We start from the raw sequence: 21,494 nt of genomic DNA, 5'->3' as shown, positions 1-21,494 counted from the left end.
TGAAGTTGAATGGTAGATAAAAATTTTATTCTTAGCACGAATCAGCTTACAATCTTCATTACGAGCAGTATATCGATAAAAAATTTACTTGGAAAGATACAAAATTATATCTAGCTATATACAATCTACAAATTCAACATTACTTATTAATTATTCACGGAAACACTAGTTCATTTGTGTTTTCAAAACATCGAAAAAAATTGAATTTAGTTATCATAGATCACTGGTGTATTTTCTTTGATCCAGTCAACGTATTTTTTGACATTTGTGTAGACACTTGGTACTCCTCCAGCACCACATTGATCAGAACCAAATGATAGTATGCCAACCTAAAAAAAAAGAAAAGAAAACATTAGTAAAATTGTTACAAATCCAAAATTTGAAAATACTTTGTAATTTGCCAACTAATTTGAGCTTGCATGATGAAACTTGGGAGAGTCCTTGAGATAACATAACAGTTAACTAAATAAGTTGAGAAATTGAAAGTTTATCAATTTTCTAAAGGGTTAGGTATGGAAAATTTTACGAAAATTTTTCGACAAAAATTTTTTCAGGTGAGATCGAGATTTGGCTAATCAGAGATCGTCAATTCTGGCACCGCTCACCGATTTTGCGAAGACCTCACAGTTTTGAGGATATTCGAACTGGAAATTTGGGAAAAAATTGAATTTCCATCCAAAAATCGTCATATCTCCTGAATTATTCGTCATAGACCTCTCAATAACAAACGTTTTTTGAACATCGGGTTCTGATCTGAAACATAGTGAGGTTTCAAGGGCGTAGCTTACATCCAGGAGAAGTTGCAGCCTCGAGAATTTCATCCATTTTTTTTTTTCGAAAATTTCAGATTTTTACCTATAATTTCTAAAATAATGTATGTACCGGGTTTTTCACCATAATTTGACCCCCCCTTTAACTTTGTTACTGAAAAAGGTACAAAAAAATGTTTTTTACAAAAGTTTCACGAAATCGACTAGTGTTTTTTAAAATTATTCCACAAAATGAAATATATACATAGGGTTCGACTATGGATACCCAAAATATATGTTTTTTAACTTATTTTGTTACATATGGTAAATGTAGCAAGTTAATCACTATACCTGATAATAAGTTTCTCCTTGTTGTACCAATAATGGAGAACCACCAAATCCACTGCATGCATCTTTTCCATATTCACCTCCAGCGCATATTTGATCGTCAGTTACTGGCAGAGTCTTACCATAAACAGTATAACATTTATTGATACTTATGATTGGTAAACGAAGGACTTGCTGATAGTCTGGAGTCTCTGCAATTGAAAAGGCCTATATGAGGAAAAATTTTCAGCTGGAATAGACAATGATATCTGGTATAGAAATAAAGATTCAATGGGATCAACAGTTTTTGTTCGTAAATCAATCGCTTATACCATTGAATCCTATTTCAAGGAAAACAATTTGTTCGAAACTCAAGTGACATATTTTTATATACAGTACCTAATGCTAGAACTCAGAATTAAATTCTTCATTTTGAAGCCTAATGTCTGGAATTTTCGAATGTTGAGCCGAGAATGGTCTCAAACGATGAGGTGCAACTCCTCAAATTCTATTCTGTCTGTCCGCCCGTATACAAGACTGCTGCTGAACGAAAAGAGCTAGAAACTTGAAATTTTCAGGGTAGGTTTGGATCTCGAATGCCGAAGGGTCAAGTTAGTTAGTTCGACTAGGGGTTCCGTAATTATGGCCTGTCGAAATTTTGTGCTCGAATTGATTTCGAAACTGCAGATTCGATCTACATGAAAATTCGATGAAAACTGACAATTTCAACCGTAGTGCTTAATTTAATGTTTTCGTATGATCAGAACCATAGAAAATTGAAAAAGGATATCCAATATTTGCGTGATCACCAAACCAACGGAGTTGAAATGTTGGGGTTTGAGATGGAATCCATGTAAAACTTTTAGTCGATATTAATAACATTACCGGAACCATAGAAAATTCAGGAAGATTAGTGGAAAAAATACTTAATATTTCCATGACTACAGATCCGATAGGATTGAGATTTTGCATGTATATGTAGAATAACCAATTCAATTTGGAACTATAATGAAATATTATCAGATAAGATAAAATGAGCAAACCTCTCCCTATTCGAATCATCACATGAGTAATTCTGAAATTCACTCATAATTGAAAATATAAAATCGTTTCTCTTCTCAAATGCTACATGTGAAGATAATTGAATCTGAAAAATTTCAATTGATATTGATAAAAATTTATGTTCACCTTCAGGAAGCATTCAAGAAAAATGGCTATCTCATGAATTGTTGCTTCATATTCAGAGAATAACATCAGAGCACCATTCATTATATCAATTATAATTTTCCACTCCCTGTGGAAATCGTGGTCACACATAATTACCCTTTATATTAAAAAAAATTGATTGAAACTATACTAGAGACACATAACTAATATATAATGCAATCAATGATGACTGATGAATTTTTTTTAGCGAATCAACAATATTATTACACAGAGTGTTTCACATAAAACATTCCAGCTGAATATTCCGTTTATTATTAAGTTTTGGGGAAATTCCAAAACCAAGTCGAATTTTATTCGATATTTTCAAGCTTTTTCCGAAGAATTCATGTATCAGAAGAGATTTTAAATGATGTATCGCCTTTTACATGTACCTATAGATTCATCAAGTCTGGATCGAGATGTTGAAGTTTGAATGACGCAATATTTGTTGTTGTTTGAAAAGTGGATGAAAACGAGTGAGGATATAGATAAAAAACTGGGGAAAATATTGTGCAAGCGAAGCAATGGCATGATAAGTGTTATTCAGTCTTTGCTCTATCGACAACAAGGAGCAAGGACTCTGGAAGGTCACTATGTTGATGAATAAAGTTCAAGTTTTTATTAAAAAATTTGTTTTAAGTAGTTAGGCCGTGATTTATTGATTTAAGTGTTAAAATCGACGTGTTTTTGAATAATATTTTATTACTTCACATAAGTGAAACTTATGACAGTCAAATTCGGTTGGAAAGGAGGAGGTTTTTCTCGTCCTAATTAATTAGTCCCCATTATTTATTCTTCAATATTTCCAAACTTTACCTGTTTGCACTGCAGTTTTGCCCCATCCTACCAAAATACCATTGTTGTTCGAAGGGGACCACGAATCCGGTAGACAAATTGGCTGGGCAGTCACTGTAATAAAATTTTATGGGTTATTATGGTTTTAATAGAAATAACATCAGGAACTGGTACCAATCCAGCGCGGAACTAATGTATATTTCCTCGAACAGTTCAAGCTTAAACGTAAACATAATTTGAATCGACTGATTGAGAATTTCCTTTATCTCTCGAGTCTTTATCAAGGTCACAAAAGAGCTGTGTAATGTTCAGTTTGGCTGAATTCTATAATGCTACAATTTAAGTCTGAACTTTGCTCTGAGGTTTCGGAGGACACGAAAATTTGAATCCATATTGAACAATAATTTTACCTGTGTAATTTATTTTGTTCCTCAAAACTATCAGAGCCACGTTGTCTTTGAAGGTTCGCTTGTCATAGCCAGGATGCACGATGATATGGCTTATGGACATGTCCTGAACAGGCAAGCCACAAAATTCTTGACCACAATCGATTTCGGTTTTTGTGGAATATTCTCCAACCCTTACATTGAACCTAGTTGATACATAAACAATTAATTTTAAGATAACATATTTTCCAATAGGAATATTTTGGAATGGTTAGGTTAGTAAAACAGACTTACAACTTATAGTTCTCAGCTTTAGCTAAAGCACAATGAGCTGCTGTAAGTATTATCCTATTGTTTATTATGGATCCAGCACAAGGATATTTAGTCTCTCCAGTTATAGTACCTAAGACAGATTTAATTTATTTCAAATTAACTTACCTTCAAGTGGAATACTTAGATAATGCAAGAATAGTAGACATACTTTTGAAGCCAATCCTAGCTACCCAAGGGTAGGCTCCAATACCATTGTAGCTTTCTCCTAATACTTGAGATATTCCACATCTGGTACCATCTACTGTGTTACTGGAGGTAAAACTCCTATCGTTGAAGTTTCTATTAGGAGTGTAAGGAACATTTGGGCAGCATACAAGTCCTGATCCTTGGTAGCCACAGCTCAAGTTGTCTATCCTGAATTGTGAAATAATTTATAAGATAATTTATTGAGACCTATTCAGGTTTATATTTCAACTGATTCTGGATAAAACTCAAATAGGTCTTAAATAGGTTTTGGAGAATATGGAGCCATGAAGAACATAATGTGTAAAGTGCCAGTTGGAGAATAGTTTCATTATAAGAAGATCTTCGTTTGTTTTCTGTTTCAGCTATTCACCTGATAATCTCAAAACCCTTTTACGCCACTTTAGTGATGGATTTTCATATGAAGTATGAATAAAATGGGCCCCTTTACTGTCCCTTGTGGTACCCCATATTGAACAACTCCAAGATGCCATCCAGAGGTTGGAATAAGTAAATCAGGCAATTGAGCGCTTACAAACGTTTATCAACATCTTGTTTTTGGATGAAGCCCGTTTTTACCTTAATGGTCAAGTAAACCAACTTACAGTTGAACAAAATGAAATGGGGGCCATTACGGAGCCTACTTGCCAAGACGTCATCAGTTATTTTAAGTGTTAGAAATACATAATTGTTTAGAAATATATTCTTGAATAGTGTAACTTCAGAATGAATATAAATTTTTTCTTCTTATTCGTCTTATTTCTTCGATCGCCCTTGTGCATAGGTATCAACTTTCTTTTAAGACACCTTGTATAATTGTTTTATTTTTAGAAATAAAAGATTGATATCTACTACTGAAATGATTCAAGATGCTACCGAATTCAATGACTCATATCCCCATTTTGAAGGAATGTGACACAAGTGGTCATCGACGAACATTTTCTGAATTCAAATCGCAGTTGTATGGATTGGATTTCCCCATTATTCTATGATGGGGCAACGTCCAGTATGAATCAATTCATATAGGAAATTATTTTATTCAATTTAAATCAGAAGAATGCGTAAAAAATTCGACATTCCTCGTGGAAGCATCCAAAAGTTCTAATGCAGAATATTTTGTAGGTGTTGAGACTTCCACTACGTCATGATTAAATTTGTGAATTTCCGAAATTGTGAAAAAGTGCCAAAAAACATTCCTCTAATTTTTTTTATAGAGTTGGTATTAAATAAAAATGAAAATTTTCGTTAATTTCAAAAGGAAACTAAAATGAAAGGTGGACAAAAAATTACAAGGAAATTAATTTAATTTTCGTTTAAGTATTATCTCCTTGAATCATTTGAATCAATATAGAACTCCCCTGTATTTAATTAAAGGAGGTTTTACAGATCATTAGACAAAATTAATAATTATAAAAAACTTATTTATGTCGTAAGAATTTATATTTTTCAAACTATTATAATAGTTTGAAAAATATAAAAAAAAATAACATCAATAATTATTGATGTTATTTTTTCCAACATACCTATTTCTTAGAACACATTCGTTGTTTAGTACATTATTGAGCATGGGGCATGTAGAAAGAGGTTGGCATTCTGTATTTGGAGGACATAAAGTCTGTCGCTTCGATGTAAGTGTGTTATACTGAGCACCTGAAAAAATTTAAAGGTAATTGAAGTATTTCGAAAATAAGGATATTTTGCTGTTGCACTCACTAGAACAATGATCTAATCTAATAGTTTATTTCAAGACATTGATGAGAAGTTAGAGCAAGACAAATCTTTTACCACATCTCGAACGTTTTGAATGCACTCAATCTCACATGATAAATTATATTCATAGTTTATTTAATTTTCATTTTAAACTTCGATGTATATTCTCAAGTTAGATTCGTTAATTTCCGTAAATATGGCAGTTCGAAGTTTCTGTTTTCATGATAATTTCAAAACTACGAATTCAATCGAGATGAAAATTTACAATTTAATTTCAAGCTTTCTGTAAAGTTTCAAGTAGATCAAGTAAGTAAAAATTGAGAGAATGCACTAATTACAAAAAATAATCAATTTTTCAAAATTGAAAAAGGATTTGCTTTGATTTACTGAACACAAGAAAAAGTACTCTGCTCTCTAGTACCTAGCAATGAGGATTAAGTGTAATAAGTGGTACTCCTCATGCCAAAAAACGTTAAGTTACCAACTTGGGAACCAGACTATTTTTATAATCTATATTGGACAGAATCATCACATTTAGAGATCTATACTCTAAAATTCAGTAATTCAGACATTGGGCATTCCTTAATACTCAACATGTATGGGTATCAACAGATTGCACCAATTTTCTTCGTGCGAAATAATCACAGGTATGTTTATGACAATCGACAAAAATGTCATCATATAATAAATCACATCTCCTACAATAAAAAAAAAGTTGTATAATTATTATAGATGACTAATAAAATGACTCTTAATAAATTACAGCAAATGTCTTCAGAACGATCCTAATATAAACACCATTCTATCGAATCAAAATTAATAATAAAATTGAAGACTACTGATGACAAAATTACAGCGTTTGACAATGTTTTTTCTGAGAAGTCCCAAAATGATAGTAATCATCACATCATCAGAGTTCAACGATTCAAGATTACATGGAAATGAAGAACAATGCGATCTTCTCATTAAATTTCCCATAACAATATGGGAAAATATAATTGAATTTGATTACGAATTTTAACATCACTAGGATGGCTATCAATATTCCTTCCGTACCATGAATTCAATCAACCTTGAACTAGAAATATAAATGCAAAATTAATCGTTTCGTATTCTTGTCTGATGTACTAACTCTCTCATTTTTGGTATTTCCGCCAAGGTTGCAAGCAGTGGACTGTGGAGCGTTTTGGGCAACGATTTTCGTCCAAGATAAAATGCAGGATCTAATAATTTTTTTTCTGGAGGATTTATGTATTTGGAGTTGAATATTAACCATAGTTCTTGGAAGTTTCCCAAGTCTGCCCAGGTGTCTTATGTTATAAAGGATGTATTCAAAACAAAAATACATAAATGAACAATAAATTATTAAATGTGAGATGTTCTACTGATCTATGGGCTCCTGTGTTTAATTTATTGAATACGTAAATTGAAACTATTGATTAATTAAATGCAGTATATTAATTTATTATTATCCCATACTGTGTAATATTTGTTGGCCTTGTAGGCTTGGTCTGTTGACATAAATGCGACATTTCAAAAGGCCTCAGAAAACTTTGCAAGGGGCCAAATCAGGGGAAACGGGGTGGTTACACTAGATAGTGTTTGAGAAAAATACGTTCCTAATAGCCATCAATTTCTTGGAAATAGAGGTGTGCTGTTATTGAAACCAAATGTCTCTCTATTAGTAGTCCAAAGAAATTGTCAAAAGATCTGGTTATTCATGGGGTATTGATGCCAGCACTCTTCGTACGGCAGCTTTGGCCTCAGTTTTTCTGCTGCTGAATACTGTTGTTCTTTTTGGTTCAATAGTGCTCATGTTCATAAAATTGATGCACAGCTAACGTTTCTATGAGACTTATCAATGGAACTGTTAAATCTACGCCTTTGCATTGGTTACCTACTATCACATATAAAGGGTCTTTTTTTCGAGGTATATAACTTTAAGTTGGCATTACTGTTCAAGATGGCGACCGATTTAACAGCTGTCAAGTGATTTATTCTCAGTTTGGTATAGACTCACGCCTGAACAACGCTTACAAATAGTGCAATTTTATTTAGAAAATAATGGTTCTGTGCGGAATACGTATTATAAGCGAATTTTGTTTAGCGATGAAGCGCACTTCTGGTTGAATGGCTACGTCAACAAACAAAACTGCCGCATTCGGAGTGAAGCTAATCCTCAAGTGTATGTCGAAACACTGTTACATTCAGAAAAACTGGCTGTTTGGTGCGGTTTATGGGCTGGTGGAATCATTGGTCCGTACTTCTTCAAAAACGATGATGGCCAGAACGTTACAGTCAATGGTGATCGGTACAGAGCCATGATTACTAACTTTTTCATTCCTGAATTGAACAACCGTGATGTCCAGGAGCTGTGGTTCCAACAAGACGGCGCAACATGTCACACAGCACGTACCACAATCGATTTATCGAAAAACACGTTTGGTGGCCGCCTAATTTCACGTTTTGTACCTGTGAATTGGCCTCCAAGATCTTGTGATTTATCACCGCTACTTTCTGTGGGGCTATGTAAAGTCATTGGTCTATGCGGATAAGCCACAAACCCTTGACCATTTGGAAGACAACATTCGCCGTGTTATTGCCGATATACGGCCACAAATGTTGGAAAAAGGCATCGAAAATTGGACGTCCAGATTGGACTACATCCGAGCCAGCCGTGGCGGTCATATGCCAGAAATCATATTTAAAATGTAATGCCACAAGATTATCTTGCGGATAAATAAAATTCATGTTAATCGAATAATCCATCGTTGTTTTATTGCAATTTAAAGTTCTATAGCTCTAAAAAAACACCCTTTACTTTCGCCTCATATTCGTAGACAGGTCTCAGTCAAGAAATCTTGGTAAAAATTTCATTCCTACCCGAACTTATGTCCAATTGTATCTTATCTCCCAGATAACCAGATCAAAGTCACGCAAACCTTTATGGATTAATACTTTCCTTCAATCTATTGAAAGTGTTGAGGAAATTTGGCGTTCGAAATGGAGTTTTTGTAATGTTTTCAACAAAATTCTAATCGTTGATCCTTCAGAGAAAGTTCTAGGTTCCAATATTCCTAGGAAAATTTGGTGTATTTTAATCGACTTATTACTGGCTATGGTCTCTGCAAGATTATGTTCTTCAAAGGACATCCTATGGAAAGCCCACTATGTGAATGTGGTGTAGAAGGAACCATTGACCACTTGTTGAATACTTGTCCAATTTATAGATTTTATGGTGGTTTCCAAGCTATCCATTCAGTTTCAGATTTTTTCGAGAATGGGTCGCTAACTTCCAATCAATATAATGGGAACTTACATTTATTATTTTTTTTATTCTTTTCTTCTTTGTTTTCAGATTTTATTATAAAGTCGTCAACCCTTGGTGAGGAGAAAGGATGGAAAAGATGTTATTTGGACGAAGAGGAAGCCCTTCAATATAAATATGTTAGCTTCTTCTGTGAAAAATACACAAACCAGTCACTGCACTTATATAGGGAGACAGAGTTTTTGCTGAGGTTTTCACCTGTGCTCTTGTATCGTACGTTAAAATGTATGATACCCAGTTTACATTTCCTCTGATAATAGTGAGATAACATGTACACATGCTTTGTTGTTGATAATTTCTTGTATTGCTCTATCCCAAAAAATATATGCAGGTTTGTATTATAAAGAATAATTGGGGTGTCATCTTACTTATTGGATATGTACCTGTATTACGAAAGCATTGCAAGTTTTAGACCAGTTTATTTTTTCCTCTCTCATCATGAAAGATCACCACATTTATAGAATAAATATTAATGCAACAATTTAATTTTTTATTGGAAAATTTAAGCACTTTATTGGTCAAATAACAAAGTAGTTACAAGCGATAAAAATATACTGTCTTTCAATTGCATCACACTAAACAAGTTTTAATTATGAACGTCCAAATGATTGGAGTGATAAATTGAGGTGAATAATTTTTCAGTCCAAGCAACACGGAAACGAAAATAACGATTAAGAACTTATTGTTGGATTCAAAGTTCCAAGTACAAATATCAACCAGAAAAACTAATTTTCCATTCATTGCTATCATAAATATTCAAAGTTGATGCAACACAGTCAGTTCATAAACACATTTGAGTCAAACGCAAGGATATTGGTAATTTTGTTCTCGGTAGATCCCAACACATTATTTTTAATTGATCTGATTGTTCTCATAATTAAAACATATTTCACATAATCAATAAGTTGAGAAAATCCATCGTTCACTTCCTAGATAGGATCTTTTTTTTCGCTTGTACAATGAAGATAGTATAACCAAAAATTCGAAGAAATAAGTAAAAGTTTGTTCATATACAGGGTCTCTGAATAACACCGAAAAAATTTAAGGGATGATTATGCGATGAAAATTAAGGTAGATATTTGTTATAAAATTTTTGAAAAACCTCCATCCCTCCGAAGATTAACAAAAAAATATTCAACAAATATTATAATCGTATTGTTGTTATTCGTTTTTTTCATTGTTTGTTCACTATTGTTTTAGTTTTGAAAGTCTTAACCTAGTAGAATCAAAATTTGGTTGGCTATTATTCAATAAAATGATATTTAAAATTAAAATGCTTTCAACATATTGACATATGTTTTTCTCGTAAATGCTCAAGTTTTGGAAAAAACTTTTTTAATATTCTGCTTGAATGCTCTACGGTTCCGATGACGTAATTATTATAAAATTTTGCACGAAGTTTGAAATTGTTATTTTATATCTTCACGCAGAATCAAAACTGTTATTACTGAGGTGATGATTTTTTCTGATATTCTTCTAGAATTTTCCCCGGTTCTGGTGATGCAATCTACATAAAATTTCCCAAGAAGGTTCAAAATGTTATTTTACATCTAAGGCAAAAATCTCAAGAAGATAAATCTGTTGTCACTGAGATGCTGAAATAAGGTTTTTTTTTGGGTTTTAGTTTTTTTGAATTTTGAGTCGAAATTGGTTTGAAACGATAGAATTCGACTCATGACGGATACTAAAAAAAATTAACTCAAGAATTGAATGAAAGTCTCAAAAATTCAAAATTGCCGTTTCAATGATTTTCACATATGTCAATATCCAATTCCATTATTGAATTCTACACATTTGAAAGCGCAAACTGTCAAAGAACTTATACCAAAACAAAATTAATAAATAATACGAAACAAAATTTAAAAAAAATTCAAATTGAAAATTTCCGAATCATGAAATCTCATACTATAAAATCTAAAAAAAAGACTTACCGTAACTCGATCCAAAATTCAGCACCAAAGCGAACAATCCCAATACCGAACACTCCGTATACGACCGCGTCGACTTCATTTCTCTGTGATGCAACCGTTTTTCCTGATGAAAATGAAGTATCGAGCTGTAAACGAAATAATGATAGATATATGTACAGCCATCCGACCTTCTAAAAAATCGTCATACATGCGTAACGAGAATCAGCAACCAGGTATAGCTCATACAGACCTCCCTGATGGTGTACCTGACCATCCGAATTAATTATATTATTTTTAATTCCTTGAGTACAGGATGTATACCGGAAAGGAAAAATGATAAATAGTTATTTATATACAAAGGGCATCATGTAGGTGATTATACCCCAAGTGCATCAACATCTCTTAATTCCTGTGGTGCATACAAAATTTTATGTCATATGAGTTTATTATTTATTTCTAAGTCCAATTTTTCCCATTTATCCGATTATTTATTTTTAAATCAAAAAATTTCAAAATAAAATTTCATTATACATGGTGATTCACCGCAATGGCCTATTAGACGTTTATGGAAAACTAATCATGATTTTGTGCTGAAAATTGGCATGTTGGGATTTGGGTTAATGATCTTTCTCCCTAAAATATTTGCAGATCTCTACAACTTCTGCTTATACCGGTAACATACTACAACTTGCTTATTTCAAATGGCACACCCAGTATATTATTGTATTATTAGATAGATTTTTTGATGAAAATTCAGCAATATGCCATATCTTGGGTAAAAACTAAACGGTTCATGAGTTAATGGGATTCTCATGGAAAAAATGGTGGCAACATGATTCACATTTATTTGAATATTTCTGCAGAAAATTTTTTTTGGGAAAACCTTTTTTCATTTTTGTTTCTTCAAATACGTTGTGTTCTAAGACTGTTTGCGGTTTGGACCGAAAATATACAGGTTGTTAACGAGAAGATCATGAACTTGGACAAATCAAATTCTTCAAAAATTTAAGATTTTCAAATTGGCACCTATATTTTTTATAACTCCAGTCAATTCTACTCATAAAAAGCGGGGGGTTACTTAAGCAAACCCTACATCTAAATTGATTACTTCAAGAGTTATCGAGGAACAACCTCAAAACAGGGAAAATCCCTGTTTCTAACTGTGTGGAGTAGTCTGTGATTTCCGAAAAATAAAGAAATAAACTGAAATTCGATGTTTCGATAACTAAATTTAACAATTTTAATATCAAAAAACCATACACTTAAGGAATTAAATCAATTAGTAGATCGATAATGAATAGAACTTTTTTCAGTGAAAAATTGTCACTCAAAAGTCAGGATGTTGCCAATTTCTTCTTTTTATTATTTACTACTATTTGATAAAATTTCTAGAAAATAAATGAAACACAAAATAGGTATCATTTATCATAATTTCTTTCACTTTAGAAGTTGGCATCTTCTGAATATTATGAAATCCTGACGATTAATTCATTAGTATTATCATTATCATTGTGCAATAACCAAACTCCACGTGATTACAGACGACTAATATGTCATATTAGTGACAAAAAAAATTTGACTATTTCTCTAAACAATTATTGTAGGTACTAGAGATGGAAGAATAGAATGGAATTTGATGATTCTGCACCAAAATAATTCTCAAATTCCATTTCCTATCTCCATTGAAAGGATATTTTGACAACAACCTTTTGAAAAATTCGTGATATAAATAATATAACGAAAAAAATAAATCTAATTATCCATTTGTATTCTCGATGTGATTGAACATTGAAGGTCAGCCTTAAGCACCGTTCAATTTGTCAATGAATAACAATAAACTATCGAAAAATCTACACTAGGTCAGTACGATCTACGATATAGATTTAATATGAAAATGGTTGGATTTGTAATATGATACAATTTTTCACGAAACTAGTTATGAAAGCAATTGTGTAAAACATTCAGCAAACTCAATGAATTATATTTAATTTGTGTATGTTTCCAAAAACATATAAGTAGGTAGATATATCTGTTTCTATGTATACCTATTTATAAGATATAGGGACAAATAAATACGTAACAGTGAGTTGGAATTTTCTTGACCTTTTCGAATGAACTCATAATTCATTCCACCCAAATAGTGTCATGCCATACTAGAAAAACTTTCTGAATTACTTCAAAAAATTCATTATCACCCCTTTCTATTCATTCAGGCTAATTTATATAGCTCAACAACTTGAGTAACTACACTAATTTTACCTAAGGGCTTCACTACAACCATTAGCGTACTCATGGAAAGTAAAAGGGGCATTTCAGGTTCTTACATAACCGAAGTTCAGCCAAATAACTAAGTTCTATCTAAAGAATTCAAAATTTCAGATGAATTTTTGAGAGGTTTAAATACTTGGATTAAGTCCAGATGAAATCTATTAAATACTTTGGAAGATGAGAATATACGATTTATTTTGAATAATACGAAAAATTATTGTTATACTAGGTACCTACCATATGGAATGATGATGTGGAAAATTTCATAAGGATCGTATCATTCAATTTTTTTTGCGATAACAATTTACCCATAAATATAGTGACTGATGATTTTCAATTTAATACTCATCAGATTCTTATAATTCGAATCTTAACTAATTTATTAATTGAAATTTGATCATATTTTCTCAATTTCAAACAGTCTGTTCAAACATGTGATCAAATTTCACTTAATAAATTGGATGAGATCGAATTATGAAACTAATTATAAGGATAAATTTGAAAAATAACACGAAACATGTCAGTTATACATATATATCCACAAGTAGTATTTGTTTTGTAAGCTATTTCCTTGAATGCTGCACTCTTTCAGAAATGTTTTTTTTTTCAATTGATGTAATCGGTATTTTTTGTCATTGCAAAAAATAGTAGGTATTTCATGACTAAGATACATATCTTTAAAATATACTTATTGTTGTTAATTGTACTGAATTTTTGTACATTTTTTAGGATTCTCAATATTTTGACGATCTGATTAATTGATGATGACTTTATAAATATGATCCAATTGAATTTCAAAATAAATCAGTAATTTTGAGAGTCTTTGTTGAAATTCAATGTTTTCTTATCCCCACTTTCCAAGTTCTTTAGAAGCTCAGGGCTTCTACGAATTACAATGAATAATCAATAAATTCTCCACGAAATGGTTTAGAACGATTGTAAATTGAAATTGCGTCAGCTACCGGTGGATTTGAATATATCAGAAGGCAGTGTGTATTCACTATTTTGCTTGAACATTTGTCCATGAGAAAGTTTTACTCGAAATGGGTGCCGCGCTTGCTCACCATTGATCGAAAGCAATAAAACATCGTCAATTCCGAACGCTGTTTGGAGCTGTTTAAAAGAAGTTAACAGGATTTTTTTGCGTCATAATGAGAGAGTAATAAAACATGGATTTATCACTATATTCCTGAATCAAAGAGAGCGTCAGCTGAGTGGCAAACAGTCGATTAAAGCTGTCCAAAGCGATAAAAATTTCAAACATCAGCTGGCAAGTCTATGGCATCAGTAATTTGGGACGTGCATGGTATATTGTTCATTCACTATCTTGACAAAGGTACAACTATCAACAGTGAATATAACATAAGGTTTTTAGTTCGATTAAGTGCAGAAGTTTAAAAAAACGTTCTCAATTGTTGAAGACAAAAGTCTCTTCCACCAAAAAAATGCATAAAAAATGCTCTTTCACTAAGACAATACATCTTGTCACAAAAAGGTAGATAAAAACCATGGTCAAATTGAACGAATCTCAACTCTCAACTGTATAATCACCATGTTTTTTCTCCAGATCTGGCCCTTCGGATTACTGGCTTTTTACAGACCTGAAAAGAATACTCCAGATAAAAAAAATTGGCTCTAATGAACAATTGTTTGCCGAGGTTGAAGACTATTTCCAAAGCAAAGACGAATCTTTCTACAGAAAAGGTATTGAAAAGTAAGAGGAGCGTTCAAATACATGGTGTCCCAAATTGGATGCTCACTGAAAGCATCTCGCGATCTACAAGACTTAGATAATGAATCTTCAAGATCCCCTGATCTCTTTTTTCGAAATAATGAGATATCAGGAAGCAGATCATAGATATCTTCATTTGTTCCCAAGTTACAGGGAGTTTCTGTAAAATATTCAAATATTTCGATATATCTTTGTCTCTGTTTGAGATATTCGAAAATTCTAAATCGTTTTTCTCAGTAATATTTTTTTATTTTTACCTCTAAAAAAATTCTGTTCCGTATTCACTTCACCGTTCATTCTGAGTGTAAAAAGTAATACAATATCAAACACTACGCTCCCTCCACCACTGAATGCCTACAGCTAAATTATATTCCGATTTTTACTTACACGAATTCGCTTATGACACAAGAACAAATAACATTTAAAAACCATTTATTCATTCGAACAGCCTACTGAGGACACTTGACAAAATGTTTGCGGTGCAAATGAACGTATCAATTATCTTGAATATCATTCTGGAACAATATTTCGACTATCAACGGTGTTTGATGATAGTAAAGGACCAAGAGAGCAACTTAACCTACAAAGGAAAACACCAAATAGTCGAAATCTCGATAGACGACAATTTTTATTACAATTCCAGCCTTATAGATGAAATTATCCACAAGTTTGAATTTGGTTGCGGAGGATTTGTTATAGATACCGAAAAACCTGCCGAAATGTTCGAATATATAGAGGAACAAATAAGACTGAGTTTCGTAAGGTACAATAGGAGAAGGTACATCATCAACGTTAGGAAAAATATTGAAAATTTCAAAGAAATGTTTGGTAATGTTCCCGGTCTTCGTTTCGTCTCTGATTTGCTTTTTCTTGTCGAGTTGAATTCGCATAAATTTCAACTTTGGTCGTTTGACTTCTTGGGCGATGAAGATTCAATCAGATTCAAACTGGTGGATACTTGGATGACCAAAAATAACGCTTTTCGCCATGGGAATAATCTTTATCCTGACAAATTTCAGAATCAACATGGAAGGGTCTTGAGATTGGCATGTTTTTATTACCCGCCTTATACGAATTGTGGTATGTATAAAAAATCTTTAGATTTTGCATGGTATATATTTTTCACACAAAGAAATAACATCATGGTATGGAGACAATTTTTCAATTCCGAAAAAAGTACTTCCTCGAGCAGGAATCGAACCCGCAACCTCCGTATCACTAATCCAGCGCTCCACCACTGAGCCTTCCTTCATCCTCTATTTCGATGGTGAACTGTACGAAGGACGTCTTTCATTTCGAAATCATTAATCGACTGTTGATCTTAAAGATGAGAATCTATCTTTGGATGCCATTAATTGAAGCTGTCGGTCTTGCAGATCATTTGCCTATCTTAGCAGTCCACTTCCCCGTCTACAACGTACTTGACCTTCTCTAGTCCAAGCTTGATAACACCTTACTACAGATTATTGGTGACGGTTAAGATGATTAGCAATTTCTCTCAATGAAGAATCATTCACCTAATCCAATAATACGATCTCTGTCAAATTCACTCTTGTTGGTTTTTTTGTGTTACAGAGAGTATACATTACGAAACTCAGTAGGTAAGTTACGAACATTTCCCGGTAATAAACTTTATCAACATCAACATCAACTCTACTGTAGGCTTGGAGAAGAACACTTCAAGTCAGCTGTTCAGAAGTAAAATGTAGTGACTCTGTCTGATCGAGAGATAGCGTTGTTGGTGTCGCGCCACACTTATTTTGGCCCCGGCGGACTTATAGGAGACCCTGCGTTGCAGCAGAGTCACCTCTCCACGAAGGTGTGAGGGAGTGTGACTTAGGCAGAGATCGCTGGATTGCCTAACTGAAGAGTCCACCAGCGATCTCAGAATGAAACACCGTAATTTCCTGGAAGAGGGTACATCTACGTTAATTTGGCTAGAGAAGCCTCGACAAAAAGAGATTCCTCAGGTGGAAGACATCCAGACTTCCTAAAACAAAAAAAATCTATTTAATGTTCTCCATCCTATACAAAAAAGCTCAAGCAGCTAGCTTCGAGCTATTGTTACAATGCTGACAGGGCACAATCAGTATGAGTACCTTCAGTATCGCACAGGCAGATTTGCAGACTCTGTAACAACTCTCTACAGACTCTCTAACAAGGAAACAGCTAAACACATTTAAGGTCTTTTGTGCTCCACGCCTTCATCATTTACAGCATGCTGCTCAGTTTAAGATTTCTAATGAACTCCAGTATCTTGTATTACTTCAAGGAGGTTACAAGTTTTCCGTCCGAAGCTTTTATTGTGTTGGTTTGCAATAGTGATGCATTCTGTGACCAGATATTCAGAATTTTTATTTCTCCTCTCCGCAGAATCTGCATTCGTCAGTTTCTGATATCCCTATTTTCATTAGGTGTTTCCTGAGGTGGTAGTTTTCTGTAAGAAAGACAGTGAGGAGCTGTGCATGTTCTTACTCCGAACTATTTTTGGATCTTGCACTGTTAAAGTTCCAAACTTCTGGAGTGATCCAACCCTGGCAGATTCCGTCATAGTTTTGGTTTAGGTTATATGATGAAAGCTGAATACACAACTGAAACTGGCCAACCTATGAAGAACACATCTTGGCAGAAGCTAGTTTCAAATCATAATCCAACCAAGGAAGTTATGTACCAGATTTGCTGATATAGTAGGTGATCTCCTTGGGAATTATGAAGCAGGGTATAGATTAGAAGTTCAGACTGGGCACATTGCTAAAGGCTAATGCATATTTATAGCAATGTATTATTTCACGAAACTATAGTTCTCAAATAACCCTCATCTAGCTCAATTGCTATTAAATTATCTGCCATTTCTCAGGAAATCAAACTCAAATCATAGGATACTTCGGAACAGAATTGGTTCTAGCCATCGAATTTGCCAAACTGCACAATATGACACCAAAATTCGTATACAACAAGATAGAAAAAGAGTTATGGGGCACACTTCACCCCAATTGGACAGGACTTGGACTCATGGGAATAGCAGTGAGAGACGAAGCAGATATAGCGTTTAGTAGGTCATTCAATAAATCTTAAATTTCAATTCTTACTCAGCTGTTTTAGCTGCCTTTTTCATTTGGGAATTTGTCAACCAATATCTGGATATGACGATACCTTACCTAAGGAGTGGAATCACTTGTCTGGTTCCAAAACCAGAGTAAGTTATTATTAATACCAGACTTTAACTCTATATGTTCCGAAATTTTGACAAGCATCTTTTGAATCTTGTGGTAACAACCGAAGATCTTGAATCTACTGAAAAAATAATTCCTTAGTAGAAATTATATCAGAAAAATGTATATAAGCCCTGAGGAAGCTCCTCCAGAAGGACTGACACTGTAAATAAAAATAAATAAATTTCATAATGTTTTGTCCGATGTAGGTAGGTATAGTATATCCAAAGTCACTTGGAGGAAGCCAGAATATTTCGATCATACAAGGGTTGTCCAAGTTTCCAGAAATTTCTTTGGGGCCAGTGAATTTATTGCCAAACAATACTTCCAAATGTTATTTAGCGTTATTTAGCGGATCGCGGTATCCACTTCAAAGATACGAGGTGTGTATTTAAATTAAGGTCTCCATTTATTTTTCTCACATTGAATAACATTTATGTACTAAGTTTTGTACATTGCTGTAAAGCTTGAAATCTAAGCTATTTTTCTACGTAATCGCCATTCACTTCGATGTGCTTCCTCATTCGTACGACAAACTTTTGTATCCCCTCCTCGAACCACGATCCCGCCGCCTCGCGCAAGAACGAAATGACCGCTTCATGAACTTCTTCATCGTTCGCAAATTTCATTCCACCTAGATGTGTAATAATGAGCCCTTGTTTCATCTCCTGTGACGATTGAATCAAGAAATTCTTCCCCTTCCTCTTCAAAACTGACGGAAAAGTCTTGGGCACATTGGACTCGTTTGGACCCACCTGGCTGACAATTTTCGGTATTGCAGGTTATTCACCAAAATTGAATGAATAGAGTCTCTACTGCACACATCTTGGAGTTTTTCGGCCAACTCGTTGAGAGTCAACCTGCGATCTTTCAGCACAAGCGCCTCAACTTTCCGCACTGTTTCGTCCGAGTGTGACGGCCTGCCGCTGCGCTCCTCGTCGTGAACGTTTAGTCGGCCAGCAGAAAATTCTCTACACCATTTTCGAACGTTTTTCACGTCCATACATTTCTCACCATACACTTCTTCCAATTGACGATGAATTTCTATAGGTGGAGTTTTTTTTGAGTGCAAAAACTTAATGACTGAACGTAACTCGCATCTGGCGGGAGCGACAACCGGCACTTCCATTGCAAATTGCTGCTACGTCAAGACTGAGCGTCCTATGGAGACCTTACTTTAAATACACGCCTTGTACATCTGGCCAAGCGTTTTTATGGATTAGTTCAAGTGATTTTGGATATACTATACTACGAGTAAGTAGATTAAATAATTTCCTTAATGGCTCTCACTTTTTCAAGCATACTGGATGGATGGGTTACCCCGTTATTATCCTTCCAAGTTTCGCTGTGGATTTTTGTCATCCTCAACTTTGTGCTGAATTCATTTTCGATATTTTTTTTAGTCTTGCAGGTAAAACTGAAAGAGTAAGTTCAGTCCGTCTCTCGTCTGAAGTACCTACACACGACTCGAACTAATCTTCTTATATTTCAGAAACACAGGTTCAACCAATAGTTCATACAATCTTCTCGATTCTTTTTGGATAATGTTGAAGATTTCTTTGGGTCAAACTCATCAGAGTAACAATAACTCATCTAGAATTTTATTTTCAATATTATTTCTCGCTTATTTGATATTGAATTCCACTTATTTTTGTGGTTTAGCAAGCATCATGACAATACCAAGGTGAGTTTACCAATTTCGAAAATTTGTAAATACGCGAGTAATTTTTTAGGTATGAAGATCCTATAGATAGTCTTACAAGTTTGGCAAACTCGGACGTTGAAATACGAGGTATTTTCGAAGACTGGGTACTGTCGATCAAAGAAATACATGAAGTAGGTAATTTTCGTTGAATTATTATGTTATACATATAAACGATTTTTTCGATATTTTCAAGGAGCCGTATACTCAAATTGTTGAACGTTATAAAGCAGCTCCAAAAGACGAGCTGAGGGAGCTTTCGAAACAAGATGATTACGCCTTTTTTTTGGAACGTCTATCTTATAGTAAGTTTGAAAGAAATCACGAAAGCACTGATATGAAGTCAGGAGCTTTCGAGCATTCGTTCATTCTAATGTGATTTATTTCAATTTCATTGTTATTGAGAACGAGCGCTCTAAAAATTACCTGACTATCATATGAGCATACCGGACATTTTGCAGCAGCGCCAAATAGGCAAGATGAGAAATTCTTGCAAACTATCTTATAATGTTCAGAAACAAGTACCTGTTAGCGGAGCAAAGTCAGTTAATGAAACAAAACATACCTTTTGACACAAACGTTTTATTTTTATTGAAAATAACACTCGTTTTGATAGGGCCAATTTCATTGAAATCAAATAGACACCCTCAACTGGTAATGAAAATATAAATAGGTACTAAAATACACCTTTAAAAACTGTGTCATCTTTTTATTTTAGTGTCGTACCTATAAACAATTCAGGGCATTTTTCTATAATCGACAAAATGGCCTTTGATAATTTTGATAAGGTGATTTTAAAAGTTCAACAATACAATTTCATATGATATTGAAAATAATGCTTCAGAGGAAAAACAGAAACTCCTCAAAGCAAATTCAATTTTGCCGTGGCGCCAAAAGGTCATCTGGCCTTTGTTAAAGAAAAGTATCATTTAATATAGCCAAAAAAATATCAACAACCAGATTCATCTTTATCTACATTGAAATTTTGGTCTCTTAAAACAATTTGAGGAAAAGTCAAGCCAAAAAAATCTACAGTAGACTTCAACAGACACCTGTATATATTGTTATTCCCCATTTCTATGATAAGTAAGTTCAAACAAATAGCCTCAATAATTCTTAATATGATTCATAGATAATTATGGTATAAACGATTTCATTAAAGATGATGTGATAGAAAATTACCATTTAATGAAAGGAGATGTATATTGGGAATACACGGAATTTTTTCTAAGGAAAAGCTCTGTGCTAGCACCAAGATTCGATATGTTCATTCTGCACGTATTGCAATCAGGATTACCATCATATTGGCAGAAAAAGGTAAAGTTTGTCGAATTGACAAAAAAATTGAAAATTACTAACTATGTATTATTTTCAGGCTGTAAATCATTTCATGGATTCCAGAGTCCAAAAAATTGCTACTATGATGGAAAACGCTTTGATAAGGCAAGATGAAGTAGTCAAATTGAAGTTTTCTCATGTAGAAGGTTGTTTCGGTTTCTTATTCATGGGCTACTTTTTATCCGCTACAGCTCTCATAATTGAAAGACTTATGCATTACAATCGAGGAAGTAAAAAAGTATTGTTTTAAGTAAACTAACTCATCTTTTATAATATCCAATTAGTCCTATTAGATATTTAATTAATACATTTCAG

At 33.6% G+C, this 21,494-nt stretch overlaps 2 protein-coding genes across 2 annotated transcripts; one reads left to right on the top strand and one right to left on the bottom strand.

Annotated features, from left to right (window-relative positions):
* On the bottom strand, positions 1-11,092 carry LOC123670580 (CLIP domain-containing serine protease 14D-like). Its single transcript, XM_045604086.1, has 8 exons — positions 10,949-11,092; positions 5,503-5,629; positions 3,945-4,150; positions 3,758-3,866; positions 3,488-3,669; positions 3,099-3,191; positions 1,101-1,288; positions 1-329 (listed from the first exon to the last, which is right to left on the bottom strand). The coding sequence occupies exons 1-8, from the start codon at positions 11,025-11,027 to the stop codon at positions 207-209; spliced, it is 1,107 nt and encodes a 368-aa protein (XP_045460042.1). The 5' UTR covers positions 11,028-11,092; the 3' UTR covers positions 1-206.
* Positions 11,093-15,397: 4,305 nt separating this feature from the next.
* Positions 15,398-21,433, top strand: LOC123674077. Its single transcript, XM_045608932.1, has 9 exons — positions 15,398-16,007; positions 17,785-17,979; positions 18,030-18,123; positions 19,439-19,546; positions 19,593-19,823; positions 19,873-19,975; positions 20,038-20,146; positions 20,974-21,158; positions 21,217-21,433. Exons 1-9 carry the CDS (start codon positions 15,398-15,400, stop codon positions 21,427-21,429), a joined length of 1,848 nt encoding a protein of 615 aa, XP_045464888.1. The 3' UTR covers positions 21,430-21,433.
* Positions 21,434-21,494: the final 61 nt, after the last annotated feature.

Source organism: Harmonia axyridis, chromosome 1 (genome assembly GCF_914767665.1).
Source record: "Harmonia axyridis chromosome 1, icHarAxyr1.1, whole genome shotgun sequence".
NCBI lineage: Eukaryota > Metazoa > Arthropoda > Insecta > Coleoptera > Coccinellidae > Harmonia > Harmonia axyridis.
This window is presented reverse-complemented; position numbering and strand designations above follow the sequence as displayed.